This window comes from Zonotrichia albicollis, chromosome 16 (genome assembly GCF_047830755.1).
Source record: "Zonotrichia albicollis isolate bZonAlb1 chromosome 16, bZonAlb1.hap1, whole genome shotgun sequence".
NCBI lineage: Eukaryota > Metazoa > Chordata > Aves > Passeriformes > Passerellidae > Zonotrichia > Zonotrichia albicollis.
This window is the reverse complement of record NC_133834.1, coordinates 8,326,006-8,345,315: the sequence shown is the minus strand read 5'-3', so window position 1 is coordinate 8,345,315 and position 19,310 is coordinate 8,326,006. Positions and strand designations below refer to the sequence as shown.

Genomic DNA, 19,310 nt, shown 5'->3' with positions numbered 1-19,310 from the left:
TGACAGGAAACACCTGAATTTTTCCACATTGACTAAGATTAAGGAAATGCTATTACTAAGCCTTTTTCTTTTCCCCTACTTTTAATTTGGGAGTTATCTGCAAGCAGTTTTGTGAGACCAAAGAGAGAAAGACAAGGGGGAAAACCATCTTTTTTTTGCATTTCATTGCTCTTTATGAAGCTTGGCCTGGCTTCATAAAATTTACTGATTTGGTATTCCCTTGAGCATAACCAGAAACTAATGAAATACAGCATGAGACTAGAAACAAATCAGTAGGGTCATGCTTTTGCCCTCCATCTCCCTCTCTTTCTTTTCAGAGGTGACTGCAATCATTCTTGGATGGCTAGTCAAGAATCTTTATGAACTCTTTGTCGTGTCCAAGAGGTTTTCATTTCTTGGAAAGGCCTATGTGGCATACAAATACCCCTCTCCCTTTCCCTCAGGCAGTATTCAATATGCTTAGAGTAAGTTCTTGCCTGCCTGAGTGCCAAAATTGCTATTGCTGGAGTATCTGGGAGCATCAGTCATCCTAGCAGAGAGCCTGGAGGGACAAAAGGGAGCCTCACCCACATTTCCCTTTGGTTGCTGTTCAGCTCTCTGTGCCAGCTCCTCTCCTATTTCACTTCCAGCAGACCTGAAATACACTTGGTCCCCTTGGCTGCCAAGGAAAATAAATGAGCAGCAAGGCATCACCCAGTGGAGAGCTGTGTTCACAGCCCCTTGGACACATCTTTGCCTCGTAGGCCTCAGAAATTATTTGCTTTGCTAATAATTGCACATTTGCCTTATTCCAGTGAGGTGTTGTGAGTGTGTGTGAAGAGGCTCAGTAAGGGTGATCCTTCTGAAAAACACCTCTTCAGCTGTTATGTGTCTGACACCTGGTGTGATGTTTCTAGGAGGGTTTCAAGAAGTGCAAGCCAAAGGGTCATTTCTTGGGAGATCTCTAAAGGCATTGCAGCTCTTTAGCTGGGCTGTGCTGCCTTGCTGGAGGGTAAGTGATTGGAGAGTACATTTACTCTCTTCTAGTAACCCAGTTGTATAAGATTTGGGGGCTGAGGTTTGTTTTGAAAACAATTGTACTTCCAGGAATTGGCTTATTTCACTCCATATCCTGAGATGTGCTTTCCCAAGCCATTAGCTAAAAAAACCCCATAGAACTGTGCACATATAGAAAAAAAAGAGCCTGTCAACTACTTTGGGAACCATGAAGCTGTGAGTCAGGATTTGCTGGGGCCTTCTCATCTGGAGCGTGGTCATGCTCCTCTGCTGCCAAGTTCAGAAAAAAGGCTGAAGCTGTTACAGTACCAGGGAGCTGGAGCTGGATCATGTCACACTGGCTGAGGCAGTTTCTATGTAGAGCAGTTTTTGCTGTATCCAGGTGGTTCATTTTGTCTGAGGTTTCTATTGCAGTCAAAGAACCTTCCATTCGAAAAGGAGAGTAAAGAGTGATAAATTGGTAGAGATAGCAGTTGAAAGAAATTACTTCATGGAAAAGAACTTTATGTTCCTATTTAAATATAGTCAATAAAGTTCTGTTATTTTCTTAAAATAATTAACTCTAATGAGCATTTAGTTTTGAAGAGAAATAAATAAATGACCAAACTTTCAGGCACATTAATATTTGATTTGGAGATAACTGCATAAATATTGAATTTGAAGATTACATTCCAGAGCACTGCATTAAAATTGCAAGACTTTTCTATTATCCTTCATAATGGAACATGAAATTAGAAACTTGTTCATGGAAAAAAAAATTTCTCAACTCTCATTTACGCGTTTTCAGCGCTGTTGTGTTAACAGAGGAGTTCTTCTCACACTGTGAAAAGAGACATAGCTATCAGTAGGACATAGACCCTGGAGTCATTTATGGTCCTTTTGAAAATTAATATGCACCATTTCATAATTGCATCTCAGTTCTTTGATTGGTATAGAACAGAACTTGAACCAGGGATTTGGCCTATGGGGTTAATGCTCATGTTTCCAGATGCAGGACTCCAGATAGCTCTGGTGTTTGTTGTTCCTTAACTTTTATTCTTTTCCCTTACCTTTAGTAGCATGTGTTTGAGGACTACTAAAATGTCATCTTGGCTTGCTGATCCTGAAATGCCCTGACACATCTATGTGTGTTCAGGAAGGGAAGGCTCTTGCCACAGCGGTTGTTATCCTGCAGGTGCTGCACCCAGAGGGGTCTGGGGGCTGTGGGTTGCTCTGGTGTGTGGTCAGTGAGCATTTGTTACTGCTCAGGACATGTGGGATGTGCCCAGTGCTCACATCCAGCCAGGGTGGATGGTGCTTACCCCTCCTTAGTGCTAATTCACAGCTGCCCTGCTTCTCCTTCAGGAAAACCATTCCCAAATGGAATAACAAACAGAAACCTGGATCAGACAGCCTCAAAAGATCAGTGGGCATTCAGTCCAAAGCATTTTCAAACACAGATTGATTTCCCAGCTTTCTTCTTTTATATTGGTTTCAAATAATTCATTTCCATAACTTTGCAGTTCTGCAGGTGCTCCTCTTATTCATGGTTCAGCAATAACAAAACATTGCTCCCCAGAGACCTGAAAATGGAGCAAACTTGCTCATTCTACAGCAAAGACCTATACAATGGTATTTTTTCTTTATTGACTATATCCCTGTAGAAAAATTAATGACATAATAGCATAGGAGAAAATTGGTCATTTTACCTTTATGTATATTTTTCTGTTTTTTAAAAACTGAATTTATTTAGCGAGAGAAGAATGTGTTTAGCTCCTGTTCATGTTGCAGTTCTTCTGTGGTGGTTTGTTCAGTTAATGAACATTATGGACTTTCCTGCCCTAGAGCTCTGTCACCTGCACAGCCTTAGGACAGCAGAAGGTGTGAATGATGTTTAAAAGCAATATGTTGATCTTTGCCTCTGTAACAGAACATATAACTGATTAATCATTTATTAAACCTCTCTACATTACTTATGAGTAGAACAGAAATATAAACAAGTGACCTTTTGATCCTTTTTTGTTCGCGAAAGTAGCTTTTTATTTATAAATCTCCCGGTGATAGCAAACTACAAATTAACATGTAGTGGCTGCTCTTGCATTCCCTCAGGTTTATCAGAAAGCAGGGGCTGGACCGGCTGTTCCTGGAGTGCGACACGCACATGTGGCGCCTGGGGGACCGCAAGATCCCAGAGGGAATCACTGTGGATGGCGGCTCGGACTGGTTCCTCCTCAACAGGAAGTTTGTGGAATATGTCACTTTTTCCAATGATGACCTGGTGACAAAGATGAAGAGGTTTTACTCCTACACGCTGCTTCCTGCCGAGGTATGTGAATGCAAAGAATCCTCTCTGTGCTCAAACCTGCAATGTTTGTGCTTGTCCCAAAGATCTGACCAAAATCAGAGGGGCTTTCACCTGATGTCACTGGGCTTTGGACGATCCCACAGTGGGTAATGAAAATTTTACTTCTATAATGAGTAAGCCCTTTAGGGACAGAACTTCTGCAGCTGTTTATTGCCTTGTTTGTTTGTGGGACTTTTTTGCAAGAAGTGGCTTTGTTTTGTACTTCTAAGCCTATTAATCTGTTACTGAACAACCAAAATCCAGCTGCCCTTTGCTTGCAAATTGTTCCCGCACAAAGCTTTTGAAGGATATTAGAGATGGCGAATTGTCTTCATAAGTAGCTTTCCTTGCTATTATCCAGCACTTTTCTTTAAAAATATAAACCCTGCAAACAAAGGTTTATTGTTCTGTTCAAAACTCAGCCAGAAGGCACAGTCACAAATCATTTAGATCACTCAGGAGTCGCTCTGGCTGCAAGTGATGCAGAAGGGGAGTGCACAGCAGTGTGGGGCTTTGCCTGGCGTGCAGCAATGTGCCAGCAATGTGTGCTATCTGCAGGGAGGGCACAGAGCTGTGGCTGGCAGCCTGTGCTACACCTGCCCCAGCAGGTACACTGCTCCCCTGGCTTGCCAGCCTCTGCTCCACATCCTGCAGCCCCAGGAAGAGCTGATGACTGCCTCTAAACCCATAACTGCCTTGGTTCCTGAACATTTTGAGGGATGGATGACACCAGTCTTGCAAATCTTGCTTGTTAGCTTCTGGTGGAGCACAGCAATTGTTATCTTTTGGTAGAGGTTTATTATTCCCCACACATGTGGCATAATCTTCTTTTAATCCCATTTCTGTTAAAAATCACCTTTTTCTCTACTCTGATAACCTTTTCATCCATTATCTAGAGAAATTCCTGTATTGCTATAAAAGGACACAGGGCAATGGGTAATTGGGTAGGGTTTTTTTTCCCCTCTCGCTTGAATGAGAATGGATGCCTTTATGGGTTTAACCAAACAGTTCAAGCATAAAATCCATATTCACTGGGCTGTCATTTAACATTAAAAAGGGTAGGGGGATTATTTGGGGGCCAGCCATGCTAATGTTATGCTGGTTATTTATAGATCTTACTATTGCTGATTTTAAAGAGAAGTCACTGCTCCAAAAATGGTCTCTTGCAGGGCTAAAATTCATGGTATTCCATAGCTTTTTTCTACAAGGTTTTCTTTGCAAGACACATAGCTGGTTTTGTAAAATGGCCCTGCCTTCACTGACCTGTTAACCTGCTGTATCAGTCCCCTTTATACATGGTTTATGTAATAGCTGTTATTATGATGATATAATTAGGATTGCCCAATAGGAATTCCATGCTGCCATGAGTCAGCAAATAAAGACTTACAATTTCAGTCATAAATGCAGGAGGCAGAATGTCCTTTTGGTGCCTAGAGTGAGCTGCGTGTTTCAGAACAAAGCCACTCAACAAGCAATGCATTTCAGAGTGCTGGAGATAGACACCCACATAAGAGCTGTCTGAGACTGTGTTTTTATCAGAGTAACCAGGGTGATAGTGCAGTTTTGACAATTGTTTTGGGAAACAACTTGAAATATGCCATTAGTACATTGTTCAGAAAAATAGTCCTAAATCTGTTAGACCAGGGAGCAACTTAAAGAAAGGAAATAATGGGCATTTCTTAGAATTGCTCACACAGCTGAAATAAAAATAAAATGATTGCTGGTACTGGTGCCTTTCCTGGAGTCCTTTGGGCTGCCAGTGCCCAAAGCTGGTCATTGTAGGAGTGCAATTATTCTGTGCCAGGTTATTGGAGCAAGACCTCAGCTGTGTGTTCTTACAGTTTGGTTGGGTCTTTGGAGTGCTGTGATTTTTCCATGCTCTGTGGAATATAGGCACACAGAGTGTGTTTCATACGTGGCAAAACAACAGAGCTTGTTAATGCTGTCATTTCAAACTAAAATAGGTCACCTGCAGTAGGTTTGGGCCCATGAGCTGAAGTGAAGGAGAAAATGGAAATTTGAGGAGCTAAATATGGTGCTGTGCTCTGTGTTTGCTGCAGTCCTTCTTTCACACCGTGCTGGAGAACAGCCCGTTCTGTGACTCCATGGTGGACAACAACCTGCGCATCACCAACTGGAACAGGAAGCTGGGCTGCAAGTGCCAGTACAAGCACATTGTTGACTGGTGTGGCTGCTCACCCAATGACTTCAAACCAGCAGACTTCCACCGCTTCCAGGTAACTGAACTCACCTGCAGAGAGGCTCTTCCCCCTGTACTGGGCTGGAGAGTTGGCTGAATGCATGGCTGCAGCAGGGAGAGGGAAGGGAAGCTTTCCCTCCATCAGGCAGGTGGAGAAAGATGTGAGGAAGCTCTGATCTTAATTTCAGGAGAATGAAAGATAAGTTCTCCTATGTTTTGGCCCTGGAGACATACCACTGCATGGTAAGGTCACAGAGGTCCTCTTTGGATTCCTTGGCATTGGTATTTGGCTGTGCTGGAAAGGAGAGAAGCTTGACGCATCTCTGACTGTACCACTGTTACTTGGTAACTCTTGTGAGTTCATTGCAAAAGGTTTTCTCCAATGTTCCAACTCAGGTGCTTTCATCATTTCACAACACTCCTGGCTTTCAGCTTTAAGCAGTGTTTATCATCTTTAAAACAAGCTTACAAGTTGATCAGTGTGCGTGCTAGAGACTTACACACCACAAGGCAAATCCATTTTTGTTATTATATTCATCAGCACGATAATATTAAAGTTTATCTCATGATTTTGGGAGCCTTAGTCATGAGGTTTTGATCACCCAGGTTTGGCAGGACTGTCTTGAAAGGTTTGCTCAGTTCCGTGGTGATAGTTTCCTCAAGGCAGACATGAGAGCGAGTCCTGTGCTCCGGGGTGCACTCTGTCTTGAGGCTGTATCCAGCCTGTGCACCCTCTATTGAGAATGAACAGCCGCTTGTTTCAAGGTCACCACATTTGCAATTCCATCCCTCCAGCTCCTCGGGATTCCCTGCATAAAGCATGTTTGTTCAGGCTCTGTGTGGGATGGGGAATGTGTTACCCTACAGCACAAAAATGATGACTGCTCTGAAACAGAGATCTTTTCTTTGCTGTAATGTGCTGTCTACCAGGCAGGCTTGAAGTCAGTGACACAGGCATTCACAAAAAGAGCAAATGAGATGTTATCTAAAGGAAGCTCTGCTGTCCTAAACACCAATTGCAGGGAATTCTCCAGCACAGAATAAATGGCAAATTTAAAAACTCCTGTCAGACTACAGAGCCTGACCTGCTCCAGGCTGTGAACCCACAATGATATTTCAGAAAACAATCAGGTAAACTGAGCTGGAAAGGACAGTTCAAAATTAGAATAGATGAAAAGGCAGCTTCTGACACGTTCTGGTGAGAGAGCCCCTCATATGAGCCCACAGCACCAGAAGGCTGGGGCTTGCTGTTCCCACGGAGGCACAAAAAGAGCCGAGACCACAAAGCCCACAGCATGCGCCATCTCAGAGCAAAACTGAGCATCCTCAAAAGAATTTTCCAACCATCCGGGAGACCTCTTGAACTCCTTGGCACCTCAGGACCCATGCTCAAATATGAGCAAGGCAAAACAAAGACTTTTTGAAAGCTAATGGTATTTGAGTAGCATATAAAGCAGTTATATGCCCAAGATTGTGTCAAGAGCTGAGAAAAAATCTGGGCAGGACCACTCAGAAGTGGAGAAACCTCAGCCACAAATGGCACCTCTCCCAGAGACCTCTTATCACCTCCTGGCAGCAAATCCATACACAGAAAATGCTGCTCTGCCTCTTCTGAGCCTCGCTGCCACAGTCTACTTTGCTCCCTGCAAAAAACACATGCCAGTGCTGCCCTGTCTCCAGGCTAACTCGGGGGTTTGGAGAGCATTCCCCAGCCCTCCTCCACTTGGAGAGCCTTCCTGAGCCAGGCAGCACAGGGTGCCTGTTGGTCTGAAGGGGTTTTTGTTGAGTAATTATGTAGTTTTTAGCTGAATCTTAACATCACCCCTAACGACGAATGGTCCCAAAGGTGATGTTTTAAGTCATCTTTGCCCATGGAGAAAAACAGTTCATGTCCTCAACTCCAACCCATTGCTTACGACAAAGTTTCATGTCTGAAAATGGGAACTCAGTGTCTATTGTCACAATGGGCCCCTGGCTGGGTAATAATTATCATAGACTCCATGATACACAGAAGGCTGTTTAATAATCTCTTTATTAAGAAACCTATTGCTCTTGTAGACAGTTAAATACAGCTGGACCTAATTGGTCCTCCAGTCCAAACACCATCACCATTGGCTAATTAAGAAACCACCCTTTGGTAAACAAACCTCCATAACACATTCCACATGTGCACAATACCAGGTGCAGCGAGTTGAGATAAGAATTGTTTCTCATTCTTCTCTCTGATCTTCTCACAGCCTTTGTGAAAGTTGTGTTTCTCTCTGTGGCCACAAGTGACTTTGTCCTGTCCTGTCCCAACAGCAGACTGCCAGGCCAACTTTCTTTGCCCGCAAGTTTGAGGCGGTGGTGAACCAGGAGATCATTGGGCAGCTGGACTATTTCCTGTACGGGAATTACCCGCCGGGCACGCCGGGGCTGCGCTCCTACTGGGAGAACGTGTACGAGGAGCCCGACGGGCCGGGCGCCCTCAGCGATGTGGCCCTCACCATGTTCCACTCCTTCTCCCGCCTGGGCCTGCGCAGGGCCGAGAGCTCCTTCCACACTGCTGGGGACAACAGCTGCAGGTCAGTGCTGCCCTGCTGCTCCAGGGGATGCAGGGAGGCTCTGGGGGCTCGTTCTACCCGGCTGTGCTGGCTGGAGCCTACGGCCACGAGCACAGCCAGGCAGCTGCAAGTGCGCAGCGCTGATCTCCAGGAGTATTTATGGCCGTAATAAAGCGTTGGTTATTCCGGGTTGACATTATGTGACCTGTTTGCTGCACTTTTAAGGAGCTCCTCTCCAGCCTGATGAAGACTGACAGGATCCAGTTGGGCAGTGCTACCCCCACTGCTGCGTTTCCCTTGATTAATTTCAGCAAGTGTATTATAGCCTCAGCTCCTAAACCCTCCGTGTGATTGCCGCAGAGGTCATGTTCACCTCTATTATGCTTACCAGAAGCAGAGGACAGGATTTCAGAACAAATCTGAACACAGGCAGGTTAATGGTCCTTGCTTGTTTGTTCCCCTGGGAGCACACATGGAGTGCAAAGAGCTTGCTTGGCTCAGTTTGCCTGCTTGGTGCAGCTCTCTGTGCCAAAAGTGCTGCAAATGGTAAGATCTATTAGCATCAAATATATAAAATATACGTATGTGTTTATATATCTATATAAATAGGTAGTTATATTTATCTCAAATGAAATTCCTTATTCTTTAAAAGGAAATTAACCCTATATTCTAGATTCCTTTTCACCTCTAAGCCTGGCTAAGAAGAATTCAGTCTAAAAGGGATTTGAAGGAAGAATTCCTGAAGTTAGACTTGCATAGAAAAGCTCTCGTAATGGTAGATGTTTGTTGCCTGCAAACACATCTGGAGCTGTTTAGATTCAAAGCAGAGATGGTTCTTCTTTTTAAGTCTTACTTTACCATCTCTTAATTCCATCTTCAGAATGTGTTTCTGGAGCCTGCCATTTTTATCCTAATAGAAAACACATAGAGCCTAAGTCAGCAAACACTCCATGTGCTCTGATGGATGGACATTGCCCATGTTGTGTTCTCAAGAGGGAACCAAATGTGCCTTGATCTTCCTAAATTAGTCATGGAAGTGCTGAGCAATGCCCCATTTAGAAAGATGTGGCAATAAGTGCTTCAGATTCCTATTAGACTTTTGTCAGTGAAGGTTACCAGTGCAAAGCAATAAAAGATCAATAACAATTAGATAGAAATAATCACTAGTAGCATGCCTTCCTTGTATGAAATAAAGGCAGACCTGAGGATGTCCTGGGTCATTTGTCCTGCAGACTGAAGTCAGCAAAGAGGATGGGGACTATGTATAACCAGTACTGAAATAATTTTACAATTACTTTTGTTCTCAGTCCTTTTGCCAGTATTCTGGTGCTGATTTATATCAATTATCACTTTTGTTTCTGAGGAACTTTCCATTGCATAGAAACTCAAGGTGCTTTTCAAGCTTGCTCAGATTATAGATAGGAACACCATGACTCTAGCTGTCTCCAGGATAAAGCACAGCTCCTTCAGCAGGCTGGAGCCTCATGAAACAGTGCAGGGAGGAATTGCAAACAGTGATACAGAGGGGAGGCTTTGTTTTGATACCTACCTGAGCCCCCTCAAGACACTGTGAGTCAGCATCCAGTTCAGATCAGAGAAACATGGCTTATCTTCAGGTTTATGATTCACATCTCCTCTCTTCTGATCCTGTGCTGTCCTTCTGGGTGTTTGCACCTATACCTTTCCTCTTTCCCCCTCGTGGTTTTGCATGTCTGTCATGCAGTAATGGCAGGATGGGTTTGGGTTGAGCCCCTCGACAGTGCTCCCTTTGCTGTGGGGCTGAGCACAGCCCAGGCTGGCTGGTCCTGTGCCTGCAGCACCCCAGCTCATGCTGGAGGAAAGCAGCTCCTGCCTTGGCTCCCCCTTGGAGTCAGGCCCGTGCTGCCGCCCACAGCAGCCCAGGAGATGCTTTTAGAGCAGCTGCCTTGCACACTTCCCTGACCAGGGCCATCCCACAGCCTCAGAAAGCTGTTCCCCCCTCAGACTGCTCGGGTACCAAAGGAGATGGACTGTCAGCATCTTCCGTGGGAGCAACATTCATGTGTGATTGCGATTTAATTCATTTTTTCCATCCCTAGGCATTTTTACTCTCTGCTGCCAAGAGGCAATTTACTCAGTCTATTTCAGGGATATTGTAAATATTTGCTGCTGCACACATATAAAACAGGAGGTCTTAGTACTGGGAACAGAAGTCAGATTGTTGCTGGTGTTGGCTGTGTAGCTTTGCAGTGGTTTTGCTTGGTCCATCAGTGCTGGCCCTGTTGGTACCCTGTCTTCTTATGTTGATTTCTCCAGCTCTACAGAGTTCCTTCTGGGGTGCTGCAGACCTCGTGCAATGGAAAGTTCTCCCTGGTGCTCATGCTTAATGCTCATCCTTTAATTGTGGTAACAAGCCTGAGGAGCCAGGCTCAGCTGACTTGCTGGGAAGGTGTGATGCTGGTTGGTTTAACTTGTTTTGCAGTTAATGTCAGTGCTGTAAAGTAGCAAAATATTCCATTTCTGAGCTATGAATAGCACACTTTTAATTATTTATGCATCCATATGTACCCAAACATTGTTACAGATGTTTCTGAGGCCATAGCAGACAATCAGCTGTACATTTTAATTATTTGAAGCTGTGACTACAATGTCTTTAAATCTCAGCTCCAACTGAAGGCTTCCAGATCTCTCAGTGATTGGTTTTGCCCAGTTATTTGACCTTTTTCAAGTTTTTTTTTTCTTTTTTTGATTATGAGTAAAAAAATCACAGCAAAAGCAATCTCAAGTCTTTAAAGAACGTGAAGGTTTTTTCCCTAAAATACAGAGACCTAAAATGGGGACAGGATCCTGGAGTCCTTCGCTGCAGTGCCAGCCTGCAGAGCCCTGCCCCTGGGGACGGGGTTTGGGAATGGAGAGGGCAGTGCCTGGTCACACAGCTCTCCCTGTGTCCTGTGCAGACAGGCACTGACCCTGCTGGGGCAGCAAGGGCAGCTCTGGAGCACAGGCAGAGTCCTGGGGCATCCTTATCCTCAGTTAATCCGAGCAAACAGTGCTGCACCCTGACAATCTGTGTGTGTCTCTGGGTGCCACTTTCTGCCAGGGGAGGTGGTGAGGGAGAGGAGCTCTCTGGCACACACAAGGACTCCTAAAGAGCTTTGAGCTGAGGATATGGAATTAATGAGCCTGTATTCTTAGTAACATATTTTTACGTTACGGGGTAATCGGAACAGCCTAAAAATATTTGATAATGAGTCATGAACACATTTGAAATCTCTTAATGTACAGTGGTGGATTTTCTAGTTGAAATGAATGCTTCTTAAGCCATTAGCTCCAAGTAAATGGAGATTTCATTCTCTTACATAACTGCTGAGCATGTGCTGTTTTACAGATACTACCCCATGGGCCATCCAGTTTCCATCCACCTTTACTTCCTTGCTGACCGTTTCCAAGGCTTCCTGATCAGGCACCACGCAACCAACCTGGCTGTCAGTAAACTGGAAACTTTGGAAACCTGGGTGATGCCTAAGAAAGTTTTCAAGATTGCAAGCCCACCAAGTGATTTTGGGAGGCTGCAGTTCACAGAGGTGAGTGTTCATAGCCAGCCATGCACTCCTCTAGCATCAGGAGAGTGAAAGTAAATCAGCAGCCTTTGGAAAATGTATTTCCATGGAAATTTGAGGTGAGAATGGCTTTCTAGCATAGTGTACCTTCTCATCATGGGAGACACCATTGGCAGTTCAGTCTGTGGTCAACACGCATTTCTTACATTAAGCTGAGTGTTCTCACTCCCTTCTGTTTTAAAAACAAATGGAAGCCTTTTGTTGTTGTCAAAGGGGCTCAGTAATTTAAAAGTAACTTAAAAATTTTGCTACCATGTTTGTTGTGAGTGCTGTGAAAGGCTCCTGAGGAAATTTCCATTTTTCTGCAATTCTAGATGTAAATGGTGACATGTTTAACTGTGTCTCTCAAGTGTACACTGGAAAAACCTCTCAAAATTAGTGGTAGTCAGGTACTGATACCACATGTGAGCAGAATATTGATGTTGTAGCACAAAAGAGAAAATTATCACAGCAGTGGCTGAGATTTCCCACAAACCCTGTTATTCTTCTAGAAATTTGTCCCAGTGCCTGTCATAGAGTATAAAAAAGCTACCTAAAGTTTATCAGGAAAGTTGACCACTAATAGGACCTGACATCTGTGTTCTGTTTTAAAGATACCATTGTCTGAGCAGTTAATTTCATGATTTTTCTTGTTAAGCCGCAAATTTCAATTAAGGCATAAAATTGATTGAAGAAATGTGTTGCAGTCATTATGCCTAAGTCCATAAATTACCATCTTCTTGGGCAATTAAGAAATGCCTAGGTGGGATTCAGTGTTTTGGTGTGCATGGCAAATCCATGACACTAATGTGCCATTAAAGAGATGGATGGAAAGTGTGTTTCATTTATCAATGTGTCGGGTGGTAGCCTGCCATTTCATGCAGTGATAAATGTTCATACAAGCTCCAATTCTTGTGATTTGTAGGAGTATTTCTTCTGCTTATTTAGTACTTTTGAAGAATTTAATCACTACTGAGCTTTTTTGAGCACAAGGAAACATTTTCTTCTGTTTGAAACTCAACAAAAAGAGTTTTGGTGACTGCTTACTTGTTTTCATTTTATTTTCCTCACCTAACTTCTTTAATTGTCCTCTCCTTTCATAGATGATTCATATTTTAAAAGACCAGGAGGTACAGAGTAAATAATTTAATTTTTTAGGTTTTTTTTTTTTTATTTTCTGCCTTTCCTTGGCCTGCAGGGATCTCTGCCTCTGAGCCAAATAATTGTCTCAGTTACCCTGCTATAAATCCTGCATTAACTTCTTCAGCTTCAGTGTGACTGGAAAGCTCTGATCTGCTACTGCTTATTAAAATGCCACTGCTTTGTCAAGGTCCAGCATGTGGAAAACAAACTTAGCAGTTTAGCTAGGGATGGAAGCATCAGTGTTCACAGAAAATAAAATTAAGATTTATGCTTATTGGGACATAGAACTTCTTGTTCTTCAGCAACTTTCACCCCATGATCTGGCAGGAATTTTAAACTGAATGGGGCTATTTTAGCTGGGAACTTTCTCCTCTGTCCCAGCTCGCAGCACTGGGGCCAGCAGGAAGAGCACACAAATATTCTGCACTGAGTGTGCTCCCCAGTGTATTTGTGACCCTGGTGCACAACTGAGATTGCAGCAGAGCTGGTGGGATCTATCCAGCCCCTGCCTCCTGCCCACTTCGTTCCCAGGGAGCTGATTTCACCCCACAGCCTGGACAGACAAGTGGGAAGGCCTCAGCCAGCTGGGCTGCCCCACACCTGGGGGAGTTCATGGCAGCATTTCCATGGCACATGGCTCCTGCAGCCTGAGTCAAAGAAAATAAACCCACAGGAAATCCAAGAGATTATTTCCAAGCATGGAACTCCCACACCTCCTGAAACTGGCTCGTGCACAATGCACTCACTATGTGTCCTGCCAGCCTGGTTCAGGCAGCTTCTCTGTGCAGGGCAGGGGATTGATTTGCTGCACTGAACTAAAAGTCTCAGCTCACCCTCTATCAGTTAAATGCTGTTTCTGGTCTTGTTAAGAGTTGTGATTCATCACAGAGAATAAAATAAACTAGGTGGCAGGCAATTAGTGTGCATTGTGTGAACCTAATGGTCCTGTTTGTGGTGAGCAATGAGACACAAACCCATAATCAGGGTATAATTTATCTTGGGAAAATTTTATCTGGGTTTGAACAGAGATAGAAACAGAAATTTTGAGCCAATGAGAGATTTCCAGCTTTCCAAGCATACCCTGTGCACAGTGCTTGCTCTTGAGGCCCAAAATAAAGGTGATTAAAATAATGATGTGGAAAATGTCAGTTTCTGTGCTACATCTCTTCATAATTTATCAGATATTCATTACCGCTTGATTCCATCCATACTCGGTGCATTCTATTTGAAAGTGAATGCCTACTCACAATGTTTTACAGAGCTGTGAAACTTATTATAGGGCTGTAGTATCTCTTGCCCTGTAAAACTGGACATCTCAGTGCTGGGAACTCAGCTGTGTAAAGTTCAAGGGGTTATAAACCTCTAACCAATGCTTTAAGTAAAATTCCCTATAAAATATTGTGCTTCTAAAAGCAGCTGGTACTGCAAGCTGTGCAGCATGGGAAAGTCTGTCCCCAGCTGGGAATGAGACATGAAGGGCAGATGCCATGAGCAGAGTGTAGAGCTCCCTGCCTTTCCCTCCTGAGGTGCCTGTGGAGCCTTGCTGTGATCCCACACAGGGATCTGGGGTGCCTGTCCTTCCCTCCCCTCTTGCACAGCCCTTTGGCTGCAACTTTTGGGTTGCTTTAGGGAGCCCAGTGCCACGCCTGCATGAAGCTTAACAACAAGACCACAACTGTGTTACAATTTTTCCCCCAAAAGCAGCCTTGGCTCTTCCACAGAGCAGTCTGATAAACCTCTGTGTGTGTGAGCACATCTCATCTTTTGTGCAGCCTGGCATGGAGCAGTGTCACCTGCAGGTTGGAGCAAGGGGACTGGAACTTTCTGATTTATTTTCTCATGGATGAGAAACTAGAGAGGAAATAGTTGGGTGTCAGGAGTGAATGTTTAATTTTTGAGGATGAAGTAATCTTTCTGCAATGACTTCTTCAGTAAGAAATATTGAATGTGGTGGAAAGAGCTTCCTTACAGATTTCTTTGCCCAGGAGGATGTAGGTTTGTTTCACATGTTGTGACTTTATTCTTTCTAGGTCCCTTGAGCACTGGTAGGTGTGATATGGCTGCACCTCAGTGAAGGTTGGCAGAGTAGATAATAAGGCCTGGTCAGGAAATTCTCTTTCTCAGCTTATTTCCATACATATTCAGTCAGTCTTGTCAGGAGAGCACACACTGACAGCTCCTCGAGGCATTCAGTGCTTAGGTCTGATATCTGGGCTATGCTGTCTGGTTTGATTAGCTGGTGTGCTGGGTGAAATACCTCTGAAATACCTCTGAAATACCACAAATGCTGTGTTGATTGCAGAGTAGTGGAAGACTCATTTTGTCTCATACTCTGCAGTGTCATAGCCCGGTAGGAGGAATTTGTGTGATGACAGATGGAGTTAGGATGGTAGGGTTTTATTTTACTGACCTTGTAGCATTTTGCTTGCAGTCCTCCTGTAATTTGTCTGCCAACCACAGGGATTTATTTAGAAGAGACTGGAGACTGGACAGTTTCCAGTACAGGTAATAGGCATCAGGTAATCATTATGTTTTGGGGATTTGGGGGGATCTAGGCATTATATTGGAATCACTTATTCTCATGAAGTGAAATGAAATCTAGAAGAAAAATCTCTGAAGCAAATCAGCTACAATTATCTCTTAGGCTTTCAGGAACGCAGGTTCTGACCATGCCCTTGTAAGGTGAAGCTTAGGGATAAGGACAGCCCTGTGTTGGGAAAATCTGCAATATCCACATATATTTTGAAAGTGGGGATCCTGCCTGTGTGTGCATGGGTCTCCAGAGATCACCCACAGAGACTTTCCATACAGGGAAGAAATCAACTCTTTGGTCATCTGCACTGTTTGGAGAGTAGAGCAAAAGAAGACCAGAAGGACTTTGAGGGGTTTCATACCAGAACTGCCTCCAAAAGCAGAAGTGCAGCCCTCAGTCCTGTGGACACAGGAGAATGGATGGAAATGTTCCATGGAGCTCAGCCTCATAAACATCTGCTGGCTTTAGTGCTGGGATACTGAAGTCTTCCCATTGGCCTAAGAAAGGCAGTGGCTCCATTTCCATGCTGGCTGGGCAGAGCAGCTGGTGTCAGTAGTACACAAGTGTTAGTGGCAACTGCTTGGAAGTTTGTGTCATCTCCCAGGTTATGGGTGAACCATTGAAATTCATACAAAGAGCACTGGAACATGAAAGCTGCTAGGAAAAAGAAAGGTCAATTAAGTATTTACACTAGATTGTGAATCAACTTCTTTACTGTTTTTTTACTGTTTACTGTTAGTGAATAAATGAAAACTAATGCCACTATTATGACAATAACAGTTTACAAGAAATAAATTCCCACGTGGGGCAGGGAGGGAGTACAAGGAGACAGCATCTCATGGGTGGATTGTAGTAAAGGATATGATGTGACTTGTCCTGAAGTCAGCAGCTGAAGTGTCTCCCCTGTTCTTAGCAGCAGCTGGGCAGGTCTCTGCTGCAGGGTTCCTCTCTCCATCTCTCAAGTGTGTAATACATTTTCATGACCCAGGAGAGGATGGGTCACTTTTTTTTTATCTGTGCACTGGCTTGGTCCCTTGTTGACTGCTTCTGTGGTGAGAAGAGAGAGCTCCCATCACCTGCTGTGTCACTCTAAGATAAAGAAAACCTTTTTATCAATCAGAAATGGCACAAGAAAACAAGCCTTCTTTCTTGCCTCACAATTTGTGTATGCATTATGATCTTAGGTCCTGTTGCTTTTAAATGTATGTATAATTCATGTGATTAGAGAAATATGATTTGTGTCTCTTGAGAGCCCTTATTTGCCATAAAGGTCTCAGGTGCTTACAGAGATGATGCTACCAGCCCTGTGTTCTTTCATTTCAGATTGGCACTGAGTGGGATGCCAAGGAAAGGCTTTTCAGGAATTTTGGAGGACTCCTTGGGCCAACAGATGAGCCAGTGGGGATGCAGAAGTGGGGGAAAGGCCCCAATGTCACCGTGACTGTCATTTGGGTGGATCCCATCAATGTAATTGCAGCAACATATGATATTCTTATTGAATCCAGTGCTGAGTTTACTCACTACAAACCACCTCTGAATTTGCCCCTGCGACCTGGTGTCTGGACAATAAAAATTCTGCACCACTGGGTGCAGGTAGCTGAAACCAAATTCCTCGTTACTCCTCTCACCTTCTCAAATCAGCAGCCTATCAAACAAGGTAAGTTTTATTATTTGCTACAAGAATAATATAGATATTTTGTCTGTATTCACTGTAAATGCTGCTGTTACAAATGAAGTTGCAGTGTATTGGAAAAGGATTAAAGAAAAGGATTTTATAGATACTAAGTCAGAAGAAAATTTTGCACTAAGAGAAGTGGAAGTATCTCTATCCAGTCAGTAAAACACAGCCACTTTGAACAAAAGACTATTTGTATCTTTAAATTATGCACAGTTCGGAATCCAGAGAACTTCACACTCTCAGTAATCTAACAGCTATCATAAAAGCCATCATTTAGAAATGGAAAGAAAATTTGACCTTTCTGTGCTGCTTTTCATTCATATTTCCTCTTAGAGACTTACATGTGTTTAAACTGTTTTTTTGACAAAGCCTGTGTGTTTAACAATAAAAGCATTAATTTACAAAATGCTGGATTAGACAAAATTACCTTAGGCCAGAGCTCACCTGACATATTGTCAGGTCCAGGCATTCACTTCTGCCTGATACCTGCCAAAACCTGCTCAGCACTTGCCAAGCAGCTGTGTTACAGAAATATCTACAAATACAGTCAGGACCAGACCCACAGTGACAGTTTTTAGAAAGAAACTTTTTTCTTGCCACAGCAGCCCTGAGCCATCCAAATCCAGAGGCCATGCTGGGGCTGCCAGGTTCTGCAGGCTCCCATGCTTGCATGGCACAGGTACCATCCAAATGCTTTGGGTCTGCAGCCAGTGCCCAAGACACTGTGCTGGGAGAAGAGGGAACATTTTACACCCACACCTGGATTTTTATTCAGTAAGATCAAAACAAGTTTGTTGCTCTGAATATCTTTACCATTTTTCTTAAAGTGCTCAAGTGCTTCCATCTGCCCAGTATTAATATTCATAACTTTAGACATCTTAAATTTCCTAGATACATGAATGATCCTATTAAGTTTTCAGAAGTTCTTCCTCCTGACAAGGCAGCAAATAAACTGAGTCAGGCATTTACCTCCCAGCATAAAGTGCTGCTTCTGTAATGCAAACACCAGCAGACAACTGCTGAGAGCTAATGCAGCCCTTATCTCACTCAACAGGAGCTTGATTCCACACATTTCCAGCACAAGAGTGAACTCACTGTTTTCTGCTGCTAACATTTGGTGGCATCATTTCTTAAGCAGAAACGAAACCACCTCCAACCCACTGCTGTTAATAGCTAATAGGCAGTGATAAATTGTGAACAGACACCATGTGAAGAAGGGATACATTTTCAAAGTTTGAGGCAGCCTGCTTCTGAATGCAGCTGCTACCAACTTGTCTGCTGGAAATTAATGAATTCCATGTTCTTTGGTAATTGAACATTTAAGGCATAAATTGGATGGGAAAGGTGGCATGTAGCCAGCAACCTTGCTGCTTTTCCCTACAATGTGAGAGCCCCATGGACAGGTAAACACGTGTCAGACTTCAAAACAAGCCCACACTTTATGGTGTAAAGGCAAAACTCCCTTTGATTCAAACTCTGAATCAGGAATAATTCCACTGAAATTGTGTAGCTACCCTGTATTGCCCATTGATACACTGGGCTCACATTTTTTGTTAAGAAGCCTGTTTATTCTTGTGGTAACTAGAATCTACTACAGGAATGAAATATAAAGCTTGGCAACAATATTGTCTAGGAAGAAAGTCTCAGGAGTGATTTGCTACTGATGATGTGATGTGTAATCTGTAGATGACTGAGGCATGGAGGTAGAGAAGAAAGTTAATTACAGGGGCAGGCAGTGACACTGCACTGTTGTTAGAATTGCATTTACAATGCAAATTCATGCTTTGTTTTTTTTTTAAAGGCTTTCTGTCTCAGTGACACTATTGTGCTCTGTGCAGGCAATCATGATTTACCTTTGATTTCCAGATTTTTGTCAGTTTGTCATCACTTTATTCTTTAAAAACATTTTTCTCTGCCAAATAAAGGCATAATGAGAGTTTGACAGAAGAATTAGAACTTCTAAAAGAACTATTTCTCTTACCGTAAACAATTCAAAAACTGCCAAAAATCTTCTAAAATGAAGGAATAGTATTATTTTCCTGTCTTAGCATTGAAAATAAAAACTAAAATACATCAGACTTAGCCCAGAGTTGTCAGTACAAGATGGGGATATGTTTTATTAGGGATTTCTTTAAAATTTTCCTTTTTCCAACCGTCCTCCCTCACCACCACCACCAACCCCCACCCTGCCCTCCCCTGCCCTGATAAAATAACAACCCTTGTCAGAAAGATTGCCCTGGACTGACACATTTTGCATGTCATTTCCTCAAAAATGGTTTTGCCTCTCTTTCTTCTCCCCTCCAGATATAGAAAGTG

At 43.4% G+C, this 19,310-nt stretch overlaps 1 protein-coding gene across 4 annotated transcripts in view; it reads left to right on the top strand.

Annotated features, from left to right (window-relative positions):
* XYLT1 (xylosyltransferase 1) overlaps positions 1–19,310 on the top strand; it is a 174,884-nt gene that overhangs the window by 142,829 nt on the left and 12,745 nt on the right. For 2 of the 4 annotated variants that reach the window (XM_026793830.2, XM_014267495.3), the window contains 5 exons: positions 3,085–3,301; positions 5,380–5,556; positions 7,824–8,083; positions 11,430–11,625; positions 16,640–16,973. In XM_026793830.2, the coding sequence (XP_026649631.2) occupies positions 3,085–3,301; positions 5,380–5,556; positions 7,824–8,083; positions 11,430–11,625; positions 16,640–16,973 (1,184 nt within the window). Of the gene's footprint in view, positions 1–3,084; positions 3,302–5,379; positions 5,557–7,820; positions 8,084–11,429; positions 11,626–16,639; positions 16,974–19,310 lie in introns of all 4 variants that reach the window. The other 2 variants (XM_014267493.3, XM_005487720.4) reach the window with 1 other exon arrangement.